The 15439-nt window shown below is 42.0% G+C and overlaps 1 protein-coding gene across 4 annotated transcripts in view; it reads left to right on the top strand.

Moving 5' to 3' along the window:
* adamtsl2 (ADAMTS-like 2) overlaps positions 1 to 15439 on the top strand; it is a 207919-nt gene that overhangs the window by 68624 nt on the left and 123856 nt on the right. For all 4 annotated transcript variants that reach the window (XR_011956136.1, XM_072566134.1, XM_072566135.1 and 1 more), the window contains exon 10: positions 8513 to 8879. Coding sequence is in view for 3 of the 4 variants with exons in the window: in XM_072566134.1 (XP_072422235.1) it covers positions 8513 to 8879 (367 nt within the window). In the remaining variant the exon portion in view is untranslated. The remainder of the gene's footprint in view (positions 1 to 8512; positions 8880 to 15439) is intronic.

The raw sequence follows: 15439 nt of genomic DNA, 5'->3' as shown, positions 1-15439 counted from the left end.
TCAAGATCAGTTATAACATTGTCATCAAATTAGCAAACAAAGGAGGAGCTATCATCATACAGAATAGAACAGACGACTGCAAAGAGGTGTACTGACAACTGAACGACCATTACAGACAGCTACCTGCCAATCCAAACAAAAAACACACCTGTCAACTCAAAAGGCTAATAGATAGCTTTGATCCAGCCCTTCAAAGTATCCTATTCACTCTTATCCCACTTACCTCTTGCATAGAAGACTTCTACTGCCTTCCAAAGATGCACAAAGCCAACTCATTTGGACAACCAATCGTATCAGGCAGTGGGACCCCATGTGAGAACCTCTTTGACTATGTTGAGGGCATCTTGAAACCCAATGCACAAGGAACCCCCAGCTACTGTCACCACACTGCAGACTTAGATTAGATTCCCTACAGTGTGGAAACAGGCCCTTTGGAGGGTTGGTATGGACTTGTTGGTCCAAAGAGTAACCCACCCAGACCCATTTCCCTCTGACTAATGCACCTAACACTCTTGTCAGTTTAGCATGGCCAATTCACCTGACCTGCATAGCTTTGGAATGAGGGAGGAAACCAGAGCAGCCGGAGGAAACCCATGTAAACACGGAGAGTGTGCAAACTCCGCCCAAGACAGTCGCCCAAGGCTGAAATCAAACATGGGTCCCTGCTGATGTGAGGCAGCAGTGCTAACCACTAAGCCACCGTGTCATCCCTTCTTACAGAAACTCAGAACCCATGGACCATTCGAACCAGAGCCATTAATCGTCAGTGGATGTTTTGGCACTCTACACCAACATTCCCCAGATGCTTCATCGCTGCAACAGCCTCCATACTCAACACCAAAAACTCTCAATTTTCAGCTGCTGTCCTACAACTCATTTGCTTCATGCTTGACCACAGTGTCTTCACTTTCAACAACTGGTTATTTATTCAGACACATGATGCACCAGTTCAAGCAAGATTTCTTTGCACAGGACCTCTAACCAACACTGTATACCAGATACGTCAACAATATTTTCTTCCTTTGGACTCATGGCGAAGAATCACTGAAACAATTGCATAGCAATATAAACCAGTTTCATCGCACGATCAGACTTGCCATGGATTACACATCAGAATGTCTCCTTCTTGGACATGCACATCTCCATCAAGGACAGACATCTCCGCACCTCATTCTACAGCAAGCCTAGGGATAGCCTCTCAAAGCTGCACTTCCCCAGCTTCCACCCTAAACATGTTAAAGCTATTCCCTACAGATGAGTCCTGCACATACACAGGATCTGCTTAGATGGGGAGGAACACTACTGACACCTAAAGATTTTGAAGGATGTCCTCATAAGAACTGGATATGGTGCTCAATTCATTGCCAGTTCCAACGTGCCATTGTGACAAACTGACCTCCTCCAGAAGGCAAACCCAGGATACAACCTGAGTGCCCTTCGTCATCCAGTACTTCCCCAGAGGGGAGAAAGTATGCCATGTTTGCAGCCTTCAACGTGTCATCAATGGTGACAAGCATCTCACCAAGATCATCCCTACTTGTCATCTTCAAACAACCGCCTCACCTTAAACAGACTTTTGTTTGCAGAAAACTACCCAGCATTCAGGACAACATTAACATTGATCACAACGCCACACCACCCTGCCATGAGAACCTCTGCAAATCATGTTCGATCATTGACATGGATACTTACCATCACACTTGGGAATGCCACTCACCACATATACAGCAGATATTCATGTGACTCTACCAACGTTGTCTATCTCATTACTGCAGGCAAGGATGCCCCAAGGGATGGCAAATTTAGTGAGACAATGCAGATGCAATGGCAACAGATGAATCGATGCTGCACAACAAGCGCCAGACAGGAATGTTCCCTCCAGTTGGGAAACACTTCAGAGGTCAAGGGCATTCAGCCTCTGATCTTTGAGTAAGCCTCCTCCAAGATGGCTTTCACAATACACAATGCAGAATTGCTGAGCAGAAACTGATAGCCAAGTTCTGTACAATGAAGAAGGGCTCAACTGTGATCTTGAGTTCATGTCGTGCCACATGTAACCCCACCACAATGTTCTGTATCTGTAAAATCTTCCTTACTGTCCTATTTTGACACCATCGCCTTGATAACTTATGATCTCTCTACCTTAATTAGTTTGTACAGTTTTGGATTACTTAGGTATAAAAGTCGTATGCCAAGGGTCTAACCAATCAGATATCTTTGTGGCATCCTTAAATACAGATGAGGTGCCAGAGGACTAGAAGATTGCTCATCTTGTTCCCCTGTACAAGAAGGGTAGTAGGGATATTCCGGGTAACTACAGACCCGTGAGCCTGACATTAGTGGTGGGAAAGTTGCTGGCGAAGGTACTGAGAGATGAGCTCATGCCTTTCCAAATATAAATAGATCCTATCAGTGACGAGCAACAGGGTTTTGTGCGGGGGAGATCGTGCCTTGCCAACTTGATAGAGTTTTTCGAGGAAGTGACCAAGTTGTTAGATGAAGGAAGGGCTGTTGATGTCATATACATGGACTTTAGTAAGGCGTTTGCTAAGGTTCCCCATTGTAGACTAATGGAGACTGTGAAGTCACATGGTGTGCAGGGTGTTCTAGTTAGGTGGATAAAGAACTGGTTGAGCAACAGGAGACAGTAGTAGTTGAAGGGAGTTTCTCGAAATGGAAAAAGATGACCAGTGGTGTTCCACAGGGGTCCGTATTGGGACCACTACTGTTTGTGATATACATAAATGATCTGGAAGAGGGCATTGGTGGTATGATCAGCAAGTTTGCAGATGACATGAAGATTGGTGGAGTACAGAAAGCATAGGGGACTGTCAAAGAATACAGGAGGATATGCATAGACTGGAGAGTTGGGCGGAAAAGTGGCAGATGGCTTTCAATTCAGACATGTGAGGTGATGCATTTAGGCAAGTCTAATTCTAGAACAAATTATACAATGAATGAAAGAGCTTTAGGAAAAGTTGATGAGCAGAGACATCTGGGAGTGCAGTCCATTGTACCCTGAAGGTTGCTGCACGGGTGAATAGAGTGGTCAAGAAGGCATATAGTATGGTTGCCTTCATTGGACGGGGTATTGAGTATAAGAGCTGGCAAGTCATGTTAAAATTGTACAAGACATTGGTTCGGCTGCATTTAGAATACTGTGTACAGTTCTGGGCGCCACACTACCAAAAGGATATGTTCGCTTTGGAGAGGGTGCAGAGAAGGTTTACGAGGATGTTGCCTGGTATGGAAGGTGCTTGCTATGAAGAGAGGTTGAGTAGGTTAGGTTTATTTTCACTAGAAAAAAGGAGATTGAGGGGGGACCTGATTTGAGGTTTACAAAATCATAAAGGGTATAGACAGGGTGGATAGTCTCAAGCTTTTTCCCAGGGTGAAGGATTCCATAACGAGAGGTCATGCTTTCAAAGTGAGAGGTGGAAAGTTGAAGGGGATACACGCGGTAAGAGAGTGGTGGGCGTTTGGGACATGTTGCCAGCAGAGGTGGTAGAGGCAGGCACGGTAGATTCATTTTAAGATGCGTCTGGTCAGATGCATGAGTAGGAGGGATGCAGATGCTTAGGAATTGACCAACAGGTTTAGACAGTACATTTGGATCGGCTCAGGCTTGGAGGGCCAAAGGGCCTGTTCCTGAGTTGTAAATTTTCTTTGTTCTTTATCATGTTATTCTATCATTTTAGTTTTTCTCCAGCACCACTTTACTTTTAATATTTGTAATTATCTCTCTGTCTCATTTAATCGGGTTATAGGTGATCCCTTCACTTGTTACTCGGCTGTTGACACTTTACTCACACAGTCTGATACTCTTTATCACCTGCAGAGGGTTCAGCCTGTTGATTCTCCTCTCACACTCAATTTGTATGATCTTTTGATATCTTTGCCTATAAATTCTGTGCCTCTCTTCACATGAAGGGGCAATGCTCTGAAAGCTTGTGATTTTTCACTAAACCCGTTGGACTATAACCTGGTGTTGTCTGACTTCGAACCCAGTATAGAAAAACAGGAGAGCGGTGAAAAATATAGAAGTTTTTTGGCAGAGATTAGATTCCCTACAGTGGGGAAACAGGCCCTTAGGCCCAATAAGTCCACACCAAAAGTTACCATTCTAGAGGATCTCAGTACATAAATCACAAAACACTAGTATTCATGTTCAGATAATTGGACTGCGAGCCATTATTTCAAAGGGATGGAGTAAAAACAGGACACTTTTGTTAAACTATACGAGAGACCAGTGAGACTACACCTGGAATATGATGTACAGTTTAAAGAAAGATATGCGCTCATTGGAGGCAGTCCAGAGAAAGTTCATGAGATTGATTTTGAATATGGAGGGATTTTCCATGAGAAGAGCTTGACATACGTTAAGATTGTATCCATTGGTTGAAAAGAATGATTGAAAGGCAACCTTATTTTAAAGCATATGAATCTTCAGGGGTGTGACAGGGTAGATAGAAGGAGGTGGATCCTCTTGTGGGAGAATATGGAACCAGAGGACTTAATCTAAGTAAGGGATTGGCCATTTGAGATAGACCAGGAGGAATGCCTTCTAAGAGTAATGCATCTGTGGAATTCTTTATCACTGAGCTGTGGAGGCTATTTCATTGAGTGTATTCAAGACTGTGATAAACACATCCTTAATCAATAAGGGGGAATCGAGAGTGGTGGGGGTAAAGCAGGAAAGTAGATTTGAGTTGTGAACAAGATGATTATTTGGCAAATTCATGGCACATGTAATACAGTGTGGATAAATATGACTTATCCACTTTGGAAGTCAAAACAGGAAGGCAGATTATTATCTGATTATAAATTAAGAGAGAATGTGCAATGAGACCTGGGTATTCTTGTACACCAGTCACAGAAGATAAGCATGCAGGAGCAGCATCTGATCAAAGAGGCAAATAAAGTGGTGCTGGAGAAAAACTAAAATGATAGAATAACATGATAAAGAACAAAGAAAATTTACAGCCCAGGAACAGGCCCTTTGGCCTGTTAAAATGTTGCCTTTTATATATCCGGAATAAGGTGGGTGAACTTGCAGCATGGGTTGGTACCTGGGATTTCAAGGTTGTGGCCATTTGAGACATGGCTAGATGAGGAATAGGAATGGTTGTTGCAGATTCTGGAATTTAGATGTTTCAGCAAGAACAGAGAAGATGGTAAAAAGTGTGGGATGTGGCATTGTTAATCAAGAGTAGTATTACAGCAGCTGAGATAATGTTTGGGGACTCATCCACTGAGGTAATTTGGGCTAAGGTTAGGAACAGGAAAGAAGAAGTCACCCTGTTGGGAGTTTTCTATAGGCCTCCGAATTGTTCTAGGAAAGTAGAGGAAAGAGTAGCAAAGATGATTCTTGATAGGAGCGAGAGTAATATGATAGTTGTTATAGGGGACATTAACTTCCCCAATATTGACTGAAAATACTAAAGTTCAAGTAGTTTAGGTGGGTCAGTTTTTATTCAAATGTGTGCAGAAGAGTTTTCTGACACAGTACGTAGAAATGCCGACAGGGTTGAGGCCATATTGGATTTGGTACTGGGAATGAACCCGGCCACGTGTTAGATTTGAAGATAGATAAGCACTTTGGCAATAGTGACCACAATTCAGTTATGTTTACAATAGCAATGGGCAAAGAAAGAGGTATAACTGGAGGAAAGGCAATTATGATGTGATTAGGCAAGATTTTAGATGCATAGGATGTGGAAGGAAACTGCAGAGAATGGACAGACTTGAAATGTGGAGCTTATTCAAGGAACAGCTACTGTGGGTCCTTGATAAGTCTATACCTATCAGGCAGGGAGATAGTTGTTGAGGAGAGGGAGCCATGGTTTACTAAAGAAGTTGAAGCACTTTTCAAGAGAAAGAAGAAGGCTTATGCGAGGATGAAGCATGAAGGCTTAGTTGGAGGCTTGAGAATTATAAGTTAGCCAGAAAAGATCTAAAGAGAGAGCTAAGAAGAGCTAGGAGGGGACATGAGAAGTTGTAGGATCAAGGAAAACCCTAAGGCCTTCTACCAGAAAATCTGGGATAAAAGAATGAATCGAGTAAGATTAAGGCCAATCAAAGACAGTCGTGGGAAGTTGTGTGTTGAATCTGAGGACCTCCGAAGCGCTTAATGAATACTTTTCGTCAGTATTCACATTGGAAAAGGGCAATGTTAGTGAGAATACAGAGATACAAGCTGCTGGATTAGATGGGATTGATGCTGACAGTGTAGGTTTTAGCAATTTTGGAAGATTTCAAAATACACAAGACTCCTGGACCGGGTGGGATGTATCCTCTGATTCTCTGGGAAGCCAGGGAGGAGATTGCAGAGCGTTTGGCTTTGATCTTTATGTCATCATTGTCAACAGGAGTAGTGCCAGAGGACTGGAGGATAGCAAATGTTGTTCCCTTGTTTAAGAAGGGGAGTCAGGACAACCCTGGTGATTATAGGCCAGTGAACCTTACTTTGGTTGTGGGGAAGGTCTTGGAAAAAGTTGAGAGGATTTATAATCATCTGGAAAGAAATAATTTGATTAGGGATAGTCAACATGGTTTTGTGAAGGGTATGTCGTGCCTAACTCACCTTACTGAGTTCTTTTTGAGAAGGTGACAAAACAGGTGGATGAAGGTAAAGTGGTTGATGTGGTGTATACGGACTTCAGTAAGGCGTTTGATAAGGTTCCACATGGTAGGCTATTGCATAAAATATGAAGTTTAGGGATTGAAGGTGATTTAGCTGTTTGGATCCAAAATTGACGAGCTGAAAGAAGGCAGAGTGGTGGTTGATTGGGAATATTCATCCTGGAGCTCAGTTACTAGTAGTGTGCTGCAGAGGTCTGTTTTGGGGCCATTGCTGTTTGTCATTTTTATAATTAATCTGGATGCAGGTATAGAAGGGTGGGTTTGGCAATTTGCAGATGACACTAAGGTAGGCAGAGTTGTGGATAGTGCTGAAGAATGTTGTGGATTACTGAGGAACGTAGCAAGGATGCAGAGCTGAGCTGAGAAGTGGCAAATGGAGTTTAATGCGGAAAAGCGTGAGGTAGTTCATTTTGGAAGAAGTAACCGGAATGCAGAGTACTGGGCTAACGGTAAAATTCTTGGCAGTGTAGATGAACAGAGGGAGCTCAGTGTCCAGATGGATATATCCCTGAAAGTTGTCACTCAGGTTGATAGGGTTGTTAAGAAGATATATATTGTGTTGGCATTTATTGGTAGGGGGATCAAGTTTCGGAGCCATGAGGTCATGCTTCAGCTGTACAAGACACCAGTAAGGCTACACCATTATATTCACTGGAGTTCAGAAGAATGAGGGGAGTTGGGGGGTGATTCTCATAGAAACCTATAAATTTCTAACAAGATAGATGCAGGAATGATGTTCCCAGTGGCAAGGGAATCTAGAAACAGGGGTCACAGGCTAAGGATACAGGGTAGACCATTTAGGACTGAGATGAGGTGAAATGTTTTCACCCAGAGAGTGGTGAGACTGTGAAATTTGCTATCATAGAAAACAGTCAAGGCCAAACCATTGTGAGATTTCTGGAAGTAGTTGGATATAGCACTTGGGGCTAAAGGGATCAAAATTTATGCAGTAAAAGCAAAAATAGGCTGTTGAGTTGAATGATCAACCATGATCATGATGCTTGGCAAAGCACACTCAAAGTCTACTCCTCTTACTTTATTATATTTCTATGATTATCTGATTAGGCATGGTCTCATTGAATAATGAAGTACTCTTGATGGGCTGAATGGCCTACTTCTGCACCTGTATCTAATGGTGTCATGGGAGAGAGTTCAAGGATTTTGACCCGGTAGCACTAAATGGTAATGCATTGCCAAGTCCTGATGGTGAGTGGCTTGGCGAAGAACTTCCATGGTATTCCTATGCATTTTCTACCTTTTTTGACCTTTTTAGATAGCAGTGACCATGAACTTGGAAGGTGCTGTTTATGGAGCCGTGGTGAATTTGTGCAATGCATCTCCGAGATGGTATGCACTATGCATCGGTGGTAGTGGGAATCAATGTTTAGGATGTAGTGCCAGTCGAGTAGTTTGCTTTGTCCTGAGTGTTGTCAAACTTCTTTAATGTTGTTGGAATTGTATGTATCCAGGAAAGTGGGAGTGCTCAATCACATACTTACTAGTTCTCTGTAATCAGGCAGTCTTTTGGGAGTTATGAGGTGAGTTGCTCACTGTAGGATCCTGCCCTCTGACCTGCTTTTGCAGCCACAAAATTTATATTTTTAGGCTAGTTCAATTTCTTGTCAATGCTAACTGCCAGGATGTTGATTGTGGGGGATTCATTGCCTGAAATCTGTTTGATGTGAATGTTACTTGCCCTTCGTTTCTCTCAACCAGGGCATTCTTCGAATTAATATAATATTCTGTTCATTTTAATGTATGTATTATCTCGACTGTTCAGATGCCGAGAACTGCACTTAGTGAAACATGTACAAGCGCACATGCTGTACAAATGGTGACAGTGTTCTAATTGATCCTTTTGCATTCTTAGTTACTTATTCAAAGTGGCAAGAACCCTTATGTTACCTATGAATATACAATACCTCGGATTCTACACTTCAAAAGACTTCGACCTTCTTTTGATTCATTTTACTACATGCCTGGGCCAGATTCTCAAGGCATAGAATTTGATGATGGGCGCCTTGATGCAAGTTATGACTTGGATAGTGAAGAGAATCTGGCCAATTTTCATACTAATGCAAGTTACAGTGAGAGACTTTCAAAGAAAATTTCAGAACAAGGAAACAAGGTGTTAGGAACAGTGAACAATCTGGCTGGTTTTGACGTGAGCAGCACTGTCTATGATGAAACCGCTCGTAAGCTTAAATCAGAAGATGAGAACATACAGCAAAGCAAAGGTATGGTTTACTGAGATTTTGGCAAAACAGTTCATAAGAGCAAAATGAAATACTTTTTAATTATTTTCAATTTTCTTATTCTTTCCCCCTGGGCTTTCTGGAACTCTGTGCACCTTCTCCAAATTTGCATATAATTTATCGATTAACGTTTTGGCAGCCAAGTCTCTGAACAGCCATGTATTTGTGAGCAGAATGTACATTTACATCGGAGTGAGATAGTCGTGGAAAGGAAAAGAAATGAAATAGTATATTGATTTGCCCTTGTGTCCATCCCCCTTTCTTTCTCCCCCCCCCCCCCCCCCCCCCCCCAAATTGCATTGTTGCAATAGCAATGTACTTTTCTTTTTCTCATTTGCTCACAAGATGTGGACATCATTGGCAAGGCCAGCATTTATTGCCCATCTCTAATTGCCCTTGAGAAGCTGGTGATGAGCAGTGTTCTTGAACTCCTCCTGGGTTCCATGTCATGAAGGCGTTCCCCTAGTGCTCTTTAAGGAGCAGCTTAAACAAGCAAAAGTTGATTGAATTTGTCCTTTTTCTTGGCCTGACATAACCTACATAGAGGCAGTACAACAATTGTTCATTATTGTCTGGCATAAAATTAAAATACAAAATGTGGCCTGGCCATGGTTAATTGGGGAAATTAGAAGTGGAATTAGATTCATTTGTGAGATTCAGCAAAGGGATTGAGAGGGGGAAATTGAGAGTAAGTTGTGGGAACATCCAAACTGATGATAAAAGTTAATAGAGGTATGTGAGGAGAAAAAAAAAATTAGTGAGGCCAATTGCAACTGATGTAGGCCAATTGCAATCTGAAATTGGAGAAGTTAAAATGGGGGACATTTAGGTCCCAGACAAATTAAATGCATACTTTAGATTAGATTACTTGCAGTGTGGAAACAGGCCCTTCGGCCCAACAAGTCCACACCGCCCCACCAAAGCGCAACCCACCCATACCCCTACATTTACCCCTTACCTAACACTACAGGCAATTTTAGCATTGCCAATTCACCTGACCCGCACATCTTTGGACTGTGGGAGGAAACCGGAGCACCCGGAGGAAACCCACGCAGACACGGGGAGAACGTGCAAACTCCACACAGTTAGTCACCTGAGGCAGGAATTGAACCCGGATCTCTGGCGCTGTGAGGCAGCAGTGCTAACCACTGTGCCACCGTGCCGCCCACATAGTTATGTCTTCACCCTGAGTACACAACAGCAAGGTGGCTCAGTAGTTAACACTGTTGCCTTGCAGTGCCAGGGACCCAGATACGATTCCAGCCTTGGGCAACTGTCTGTGTGGAGTTTGCATGTTGTCCCCTGTTTGAATGGGTTTCCTCCAGGTGCTGTGGTTTCCTCCCACAATCCAAAAGGATGTGCAGATTAGGTGGAATGGCCATGCTAAATTTCCTCAGTGTCCAAGATTGTGCAGGCTAGGTGGATTAGCCTTGGGAAATGCAGGGTTACAGGGATAGGTGAGGTGGGTCTGGGTGGGATGCTGTTTGGAGGGATGGTGTGGACTCTATGGACCGAATGGCCTGCTTCCACAAGATGGAGATGATATGAAGGGCATGATCAGCTATGAGAATCTTAGACTTGGGTAAAGCCAATTTTAATTGTTTTTTAATTTGTTTGTGGGATGTGAGTGTCACTAGCTGGCCAGCATTTATTGTCTGACCCATATAATAAGAATAGACATTGCCCAAAGAAAGCAGGAAACCTCTGCCAATGGGTAAAACAAACAATAGAGGATGCTTAGAAATACACTTAGCATAACACCGTTTATATCCTCGAGAGGGAAAAGCTCTACTTCACAGGAAAAACAGCCATGGTCAAATAAAGTTATATCTAAAGACTCCTGAAGAAGGGCTCATGCCCAAAGCGTTGATTCTCCTGCTTCTTGGATGCTGTCTGACTTGCTGCGCTTTTCCAGCAACACATTTTCAGCTCTGATCTCCAGCATCTGCAGTCTTCACTTTCTCCTATATCTAAAGACTGAAACCGTTAATGGTAGGGCTCTACATATTGGTGTGGAACAGAGACCTAGGTACAAAGTTCTTTGAAAGTTGCACCACAGGAGACTGGGTGGTTAAGATGTTTAGCATGCTTGACTTCGTTGCTCAGATCATTGAGCGTAGGGGTTGGAGCATCATGTTAAGGTTGTGAAGGACATTGGTGAGACCACTTTTTTGGAGTATTGTGTACATTTCTAGTTATTCTGTCATAGGAAGGATACTATCAAATTAAAGTGGGTTCAGAAAAGATTTACCAGGATGTCACCAGGACTAGTGAGTTTGAAATATAAGGATAGGCTGAGCCTTTTTTCACTGGAGTTGAGGGCAAAGGTCTTTTCCCCTTTTTCCCAAGTTCAAAACTATGGGACATATATTTAAGGTGAGAGGGGAAAGATGTAAAGAGGACCTGAGGGGCAACATTTTCGCACTGTGGATGGTTTGTATGTGGAATGAATTGCTAGAGGAAGTGGTAAATGCAGATACAATTTCACATTTAACAGGTATTTGGACAGGTATATGAATAGGAAAGGTTTAGAAGGATATGAGCTAAATTCAGGCATGTAGAACTAAATTAGTTTGGAAAACTTGGTTGGTATGGATGAGTTGAACCAAAGGGTCTGTTTCTGCACTGTATGAGTCCAAAGAGATAAGGGACAGCATAAAACAACAAGGTAGGCCTTATAAAAATGCAAAAAGTAAGCAAAGATCCTGCTGAATGGGAGATACAAAAACCTGCAAATGGCCACAAAGAAGCTTACAAGAGCTAGTGAAAGTGCTTATGAAAGTTAACATGCAATAAACATCAGAATCAACAAGAAGGAATGTTTTTGTGACATAAAGGGAAGGCAGGGATCTGAAGCAATGTTGGCCTGCTAATGACTGAAAGTAGAGGAATTGCCAATGACTATGGGGAAATGACAAACCTGTTGAATACATGCCACTGTATTTATAGTAGAAAAGGAGGATGATTTGGTGGAAGAAATGAAATTAATAGTGGATTGGGTGGGGGGGTGGTGGTAGACAGGGACTGAATAAAATTAACGTGTAAAACAGTTAATGAGGAAATTAATGGCATTAAAGAGAGATTCCCAGGACCTGACCATTTCTTTCCAAAGGTGTTAAAGCTGTAGGGGAGCATGTTGTAGATGACCTAACTCCAATCTTTCAGCGTTCCCTCAATCCAGGAGTTATCTGTCTTGATTAGAAAATTGCACACATCAGTTTTTTTTAAACAGATGGCAGAAGAGAGAAAGCCAGGGAATTACAGACCAGTTAGCCTAACATCTGTGATTGGGAAATGGTTTGAATATATAACCAAGGATGGGGTAATTGAATACCTGGCAAATTTTCAGTTAATCAGGGAGAGCTAGCATGGATTCATGGTTGGTAATGTGTGACAAACCTCATTGAATTTTTTCTTTGAAGAGCTAACTAAGACAGTAGACAGAGGAATGTCTATGGATGTTATTTATAAAAAAAACTTACAGAAGGCATTTGATAAAGTCCCACAAGAGATTGTTAACAAAGGTAGAAGCCCACAGAGTTGAGGGTAAATTACTGACACGGCTGCAAAATGGTTGGGAGGAAGGCGACAAAGCAAGGATAATGGATAGGTCTCAAATTAGCAGGATGTGACTACTGGAGTCCCATAAGGAACTGTGTTAGTGCCTCAATCATTCACATTATTTATTGACAACTTTTAATAATAGTATAGAAGGTCATATCTAAGTTTGATGCCACCTAACTTTGTGCCAATTTAGACAGTATATATGATAGCATGAACTTACAGAGGAATGTTGATAGATAAGGTGAAATGGGCCAAACTGTGGTGGATGGAGTTTAATTAAGCAAGTTTGAGACTATCCATTTTGGAACAAGAGAGAATAGATGAAGATACCCTGTATTTAACTTCATTCCACCTAGGAAGTATGTCCAAAGAGGCTTAGGGTTCGGGTGCATAGATGTTTAAAATGTTAGTACAGAAAATAATCAAGAAAGCTGATAGCATGTTAGCCTTTGTATCTAGAGGACTAGAATGCAAGAATGCAGAAGTTGTTACAGTTATACAAAATCCAAGTTAGACCCCACTTGGAATACTGTGAACAGATCTGGACACCACATCTTAGGAAAGATATATTGGACAAGAGGAAGTGATAGACGTTTGGAACACTTCCACACATGGCAGTGGATTCTAGATCAGTTGTTAATTTTAAATCTGAGGTCTATACATTTTTGTTAAGCAATTGTACTAAAGAATGTGGGCCAAAGGCAGGTGCATGGAGTTAGAACACCGATCAGCCACAACTATTATTGAATGGCAGAACAGACTTGAAGGGCTGAATGGCCTGCTTCTGTTCCTATGTTCACCGAGGGAAGAAACAAGAACTATCTTTGAATGAAAGATTAAAAGCATTTGGGAACATGAGGAATTGAAAGTAATTAGTTTTAGTAGAAAGGTTGAGTTGGCAAAGTTAATGGGACTGAGGGTTAATAAGTCCCCAGAGCCTGATTGTACATCTCCATGCTAAAAGAAATCGCTATGAAGAGAGTAGATGCTTTACTGAAGAACATCCAAACTTATGCACACTTTGAATAGTTCCTGTAGATTGTATGGTAAGGAATGTCATTCCACTACTTTAATAGCTGTCAAAGGAAACTGGGAACTGCAGACCTGTTAGACTTGCGTCAATGGTAGAGAAGTGCTAGAAACTATTAAAAATAGATGTAATAAATGGATTGTTACAAGTAATGATCTGATTGGACAATGTCTGAATGGATTGGAACGGGAACCTTCATTTGACAATCTCGTTGAGAATTCCTAGAGAATGTTAGTAACTGAATTGGTAAAGGGGAATTGGTAGATGTAGTATGATGGGATTTTCAGAAGGCGTTTTGATAAATCATAAGATAAAACATGTATATTCTTAAGGGGCTTGCTAGGGTAAATGTTGAGAGGATGTTCCCCTTGTGGAAGAGATGCCAACTTCAGACTGAGATGAAGAGAAATTTCTTCTCCCAGTGGCTTGAGTCTTTAGAATTGCTTGGCATCAAGAGATGTGGGGATAAAGTTCTTGTATATATCTAAGGCTGAGATAGATTCTTTATTAGTAGGGGAATCCAGGCTTACAGGGAAAAGGCAGGAAAGTGGACATGCACTTCACATCAACTGTGATCTTATTGAATGGTAGAGCAGGGCTGAGGAGCCGAATGGCCTATTCCTGTTCCTACTACTTATTGTCTTTTAAGAGGTTTGTTTTGCACAATAAAAGTATGGGGTATATTATTTTGGCATAAGTTTAAGGATTGGCTAACAGACAGAAAGCAGAATAGGAATAAACTGGTTATTCTTGCGTTTCAACACTCATCATAATTTGCCAATGCAAGAATCTGTACTATGCAGAATCTTCCCAATTGCTAGTTAAAATGTGTAAAGTTCATGTCACTTGGCCATGCCCTGAAGCAAACTTTCTCATGAAATCCTCAGCTTTTAATTTCATAAATTATGCATCTGTGATGTTGGTTATATTTCTTGGAGTCACACAACTGGAGAGCTGGAAATGTTTGCTGATGTTGAGACCTTCTGGCATAGGTATGCTGTCCTATTTAAACCCGACTGTGTATCACTTCAGATGCTGTCAGTCAGGAATGGCCCCTCTCATTAGTGATTTTAACCTCCAAGAAGGAGAACTCTGAAGAAAGCCTAGTCAGTTCCCTGTTTGTAGAGAGAGATTTGGGCATGCTTGTTGATGGGCTGGTAGAGAAAATGCAAAATCACCACACCTGCCGCAGCCATCTTGGACACTGGTTAAGGCATGGGTCAGTGTTTTATCCTGAATGAAGCAGCACATCCAGCAGTGCGGAAAGAAGGTCAGTGATTTTCTGCAAACACAAAGGTAAATGCCACCATTCTTTGTTAACTGACACTCACAGGGTGAGTACTCCAGTCTTATTCTGCCACTGCACATACATGTCTCCAAGGCTCAGCATCACATTGACTCAATGGCTCTTACTCACGTCATCCTCCCAAACTAATAACCTTTCCAGTCTCCGTTCTTCCACCTTACTGACTGGGGATACCTCACCACCTCTTTTCATTCTCTACACTCCTGTCTCTTTGTAGCAGTGCAGAGGGCAGAGCTTAGGCTCCTCAATCCCTCACAGTAATCACTATGTTGCTCTCTTATCGCCACTAATATAAGCTCATTCTTAATCTCCACAAGCTATTTTGCATCTTCCACAACTATTTCCCTTTGTTTTATATCAGCATTAGTGGCAGCTAGTATCATCTGGCTAACTTTCACAAAGAGGCCAGCGCTCAAGACCTTCAGATCCAACTCTGAGAGAGAAACATTGAACCCTCAGAGGATACACTTGCAAGGTATACACCTGCATCCTTTAATAAATCCATATTCTTTCTAAATTGAATTCAAGTCTAAAATACTGAAGATATCACTAGTTACTGCAACCAGACAAGGAACACCCCAAGACTCCAACTCCAGGATTCCTGAAGACCAGAGCTCTTTCTATGTAGCATTGAACCCCAGT

This window comes from Chiloscyllium punctatum, chromosome 49 (assembly GCF_047496795.1).
Source record: "Chiloscyllium punctatum isolate Juve2018m chromosome 49, sChiPun1.3, whole genome shotgun sequence".
NCBI classification, from domain to species: Eukaryota; Metazoa; Chordata; class Chondrichthyes; order Orectolobiformes; family Hemiscylliidae; genus Chiloscyllium; species Chiloscyllium punctatum.
The sequence above is the reverse complement of the archived record's forward strand: the minus strand, read 5'-3'. Positions and strand labels throughout refer to the sequence as shown.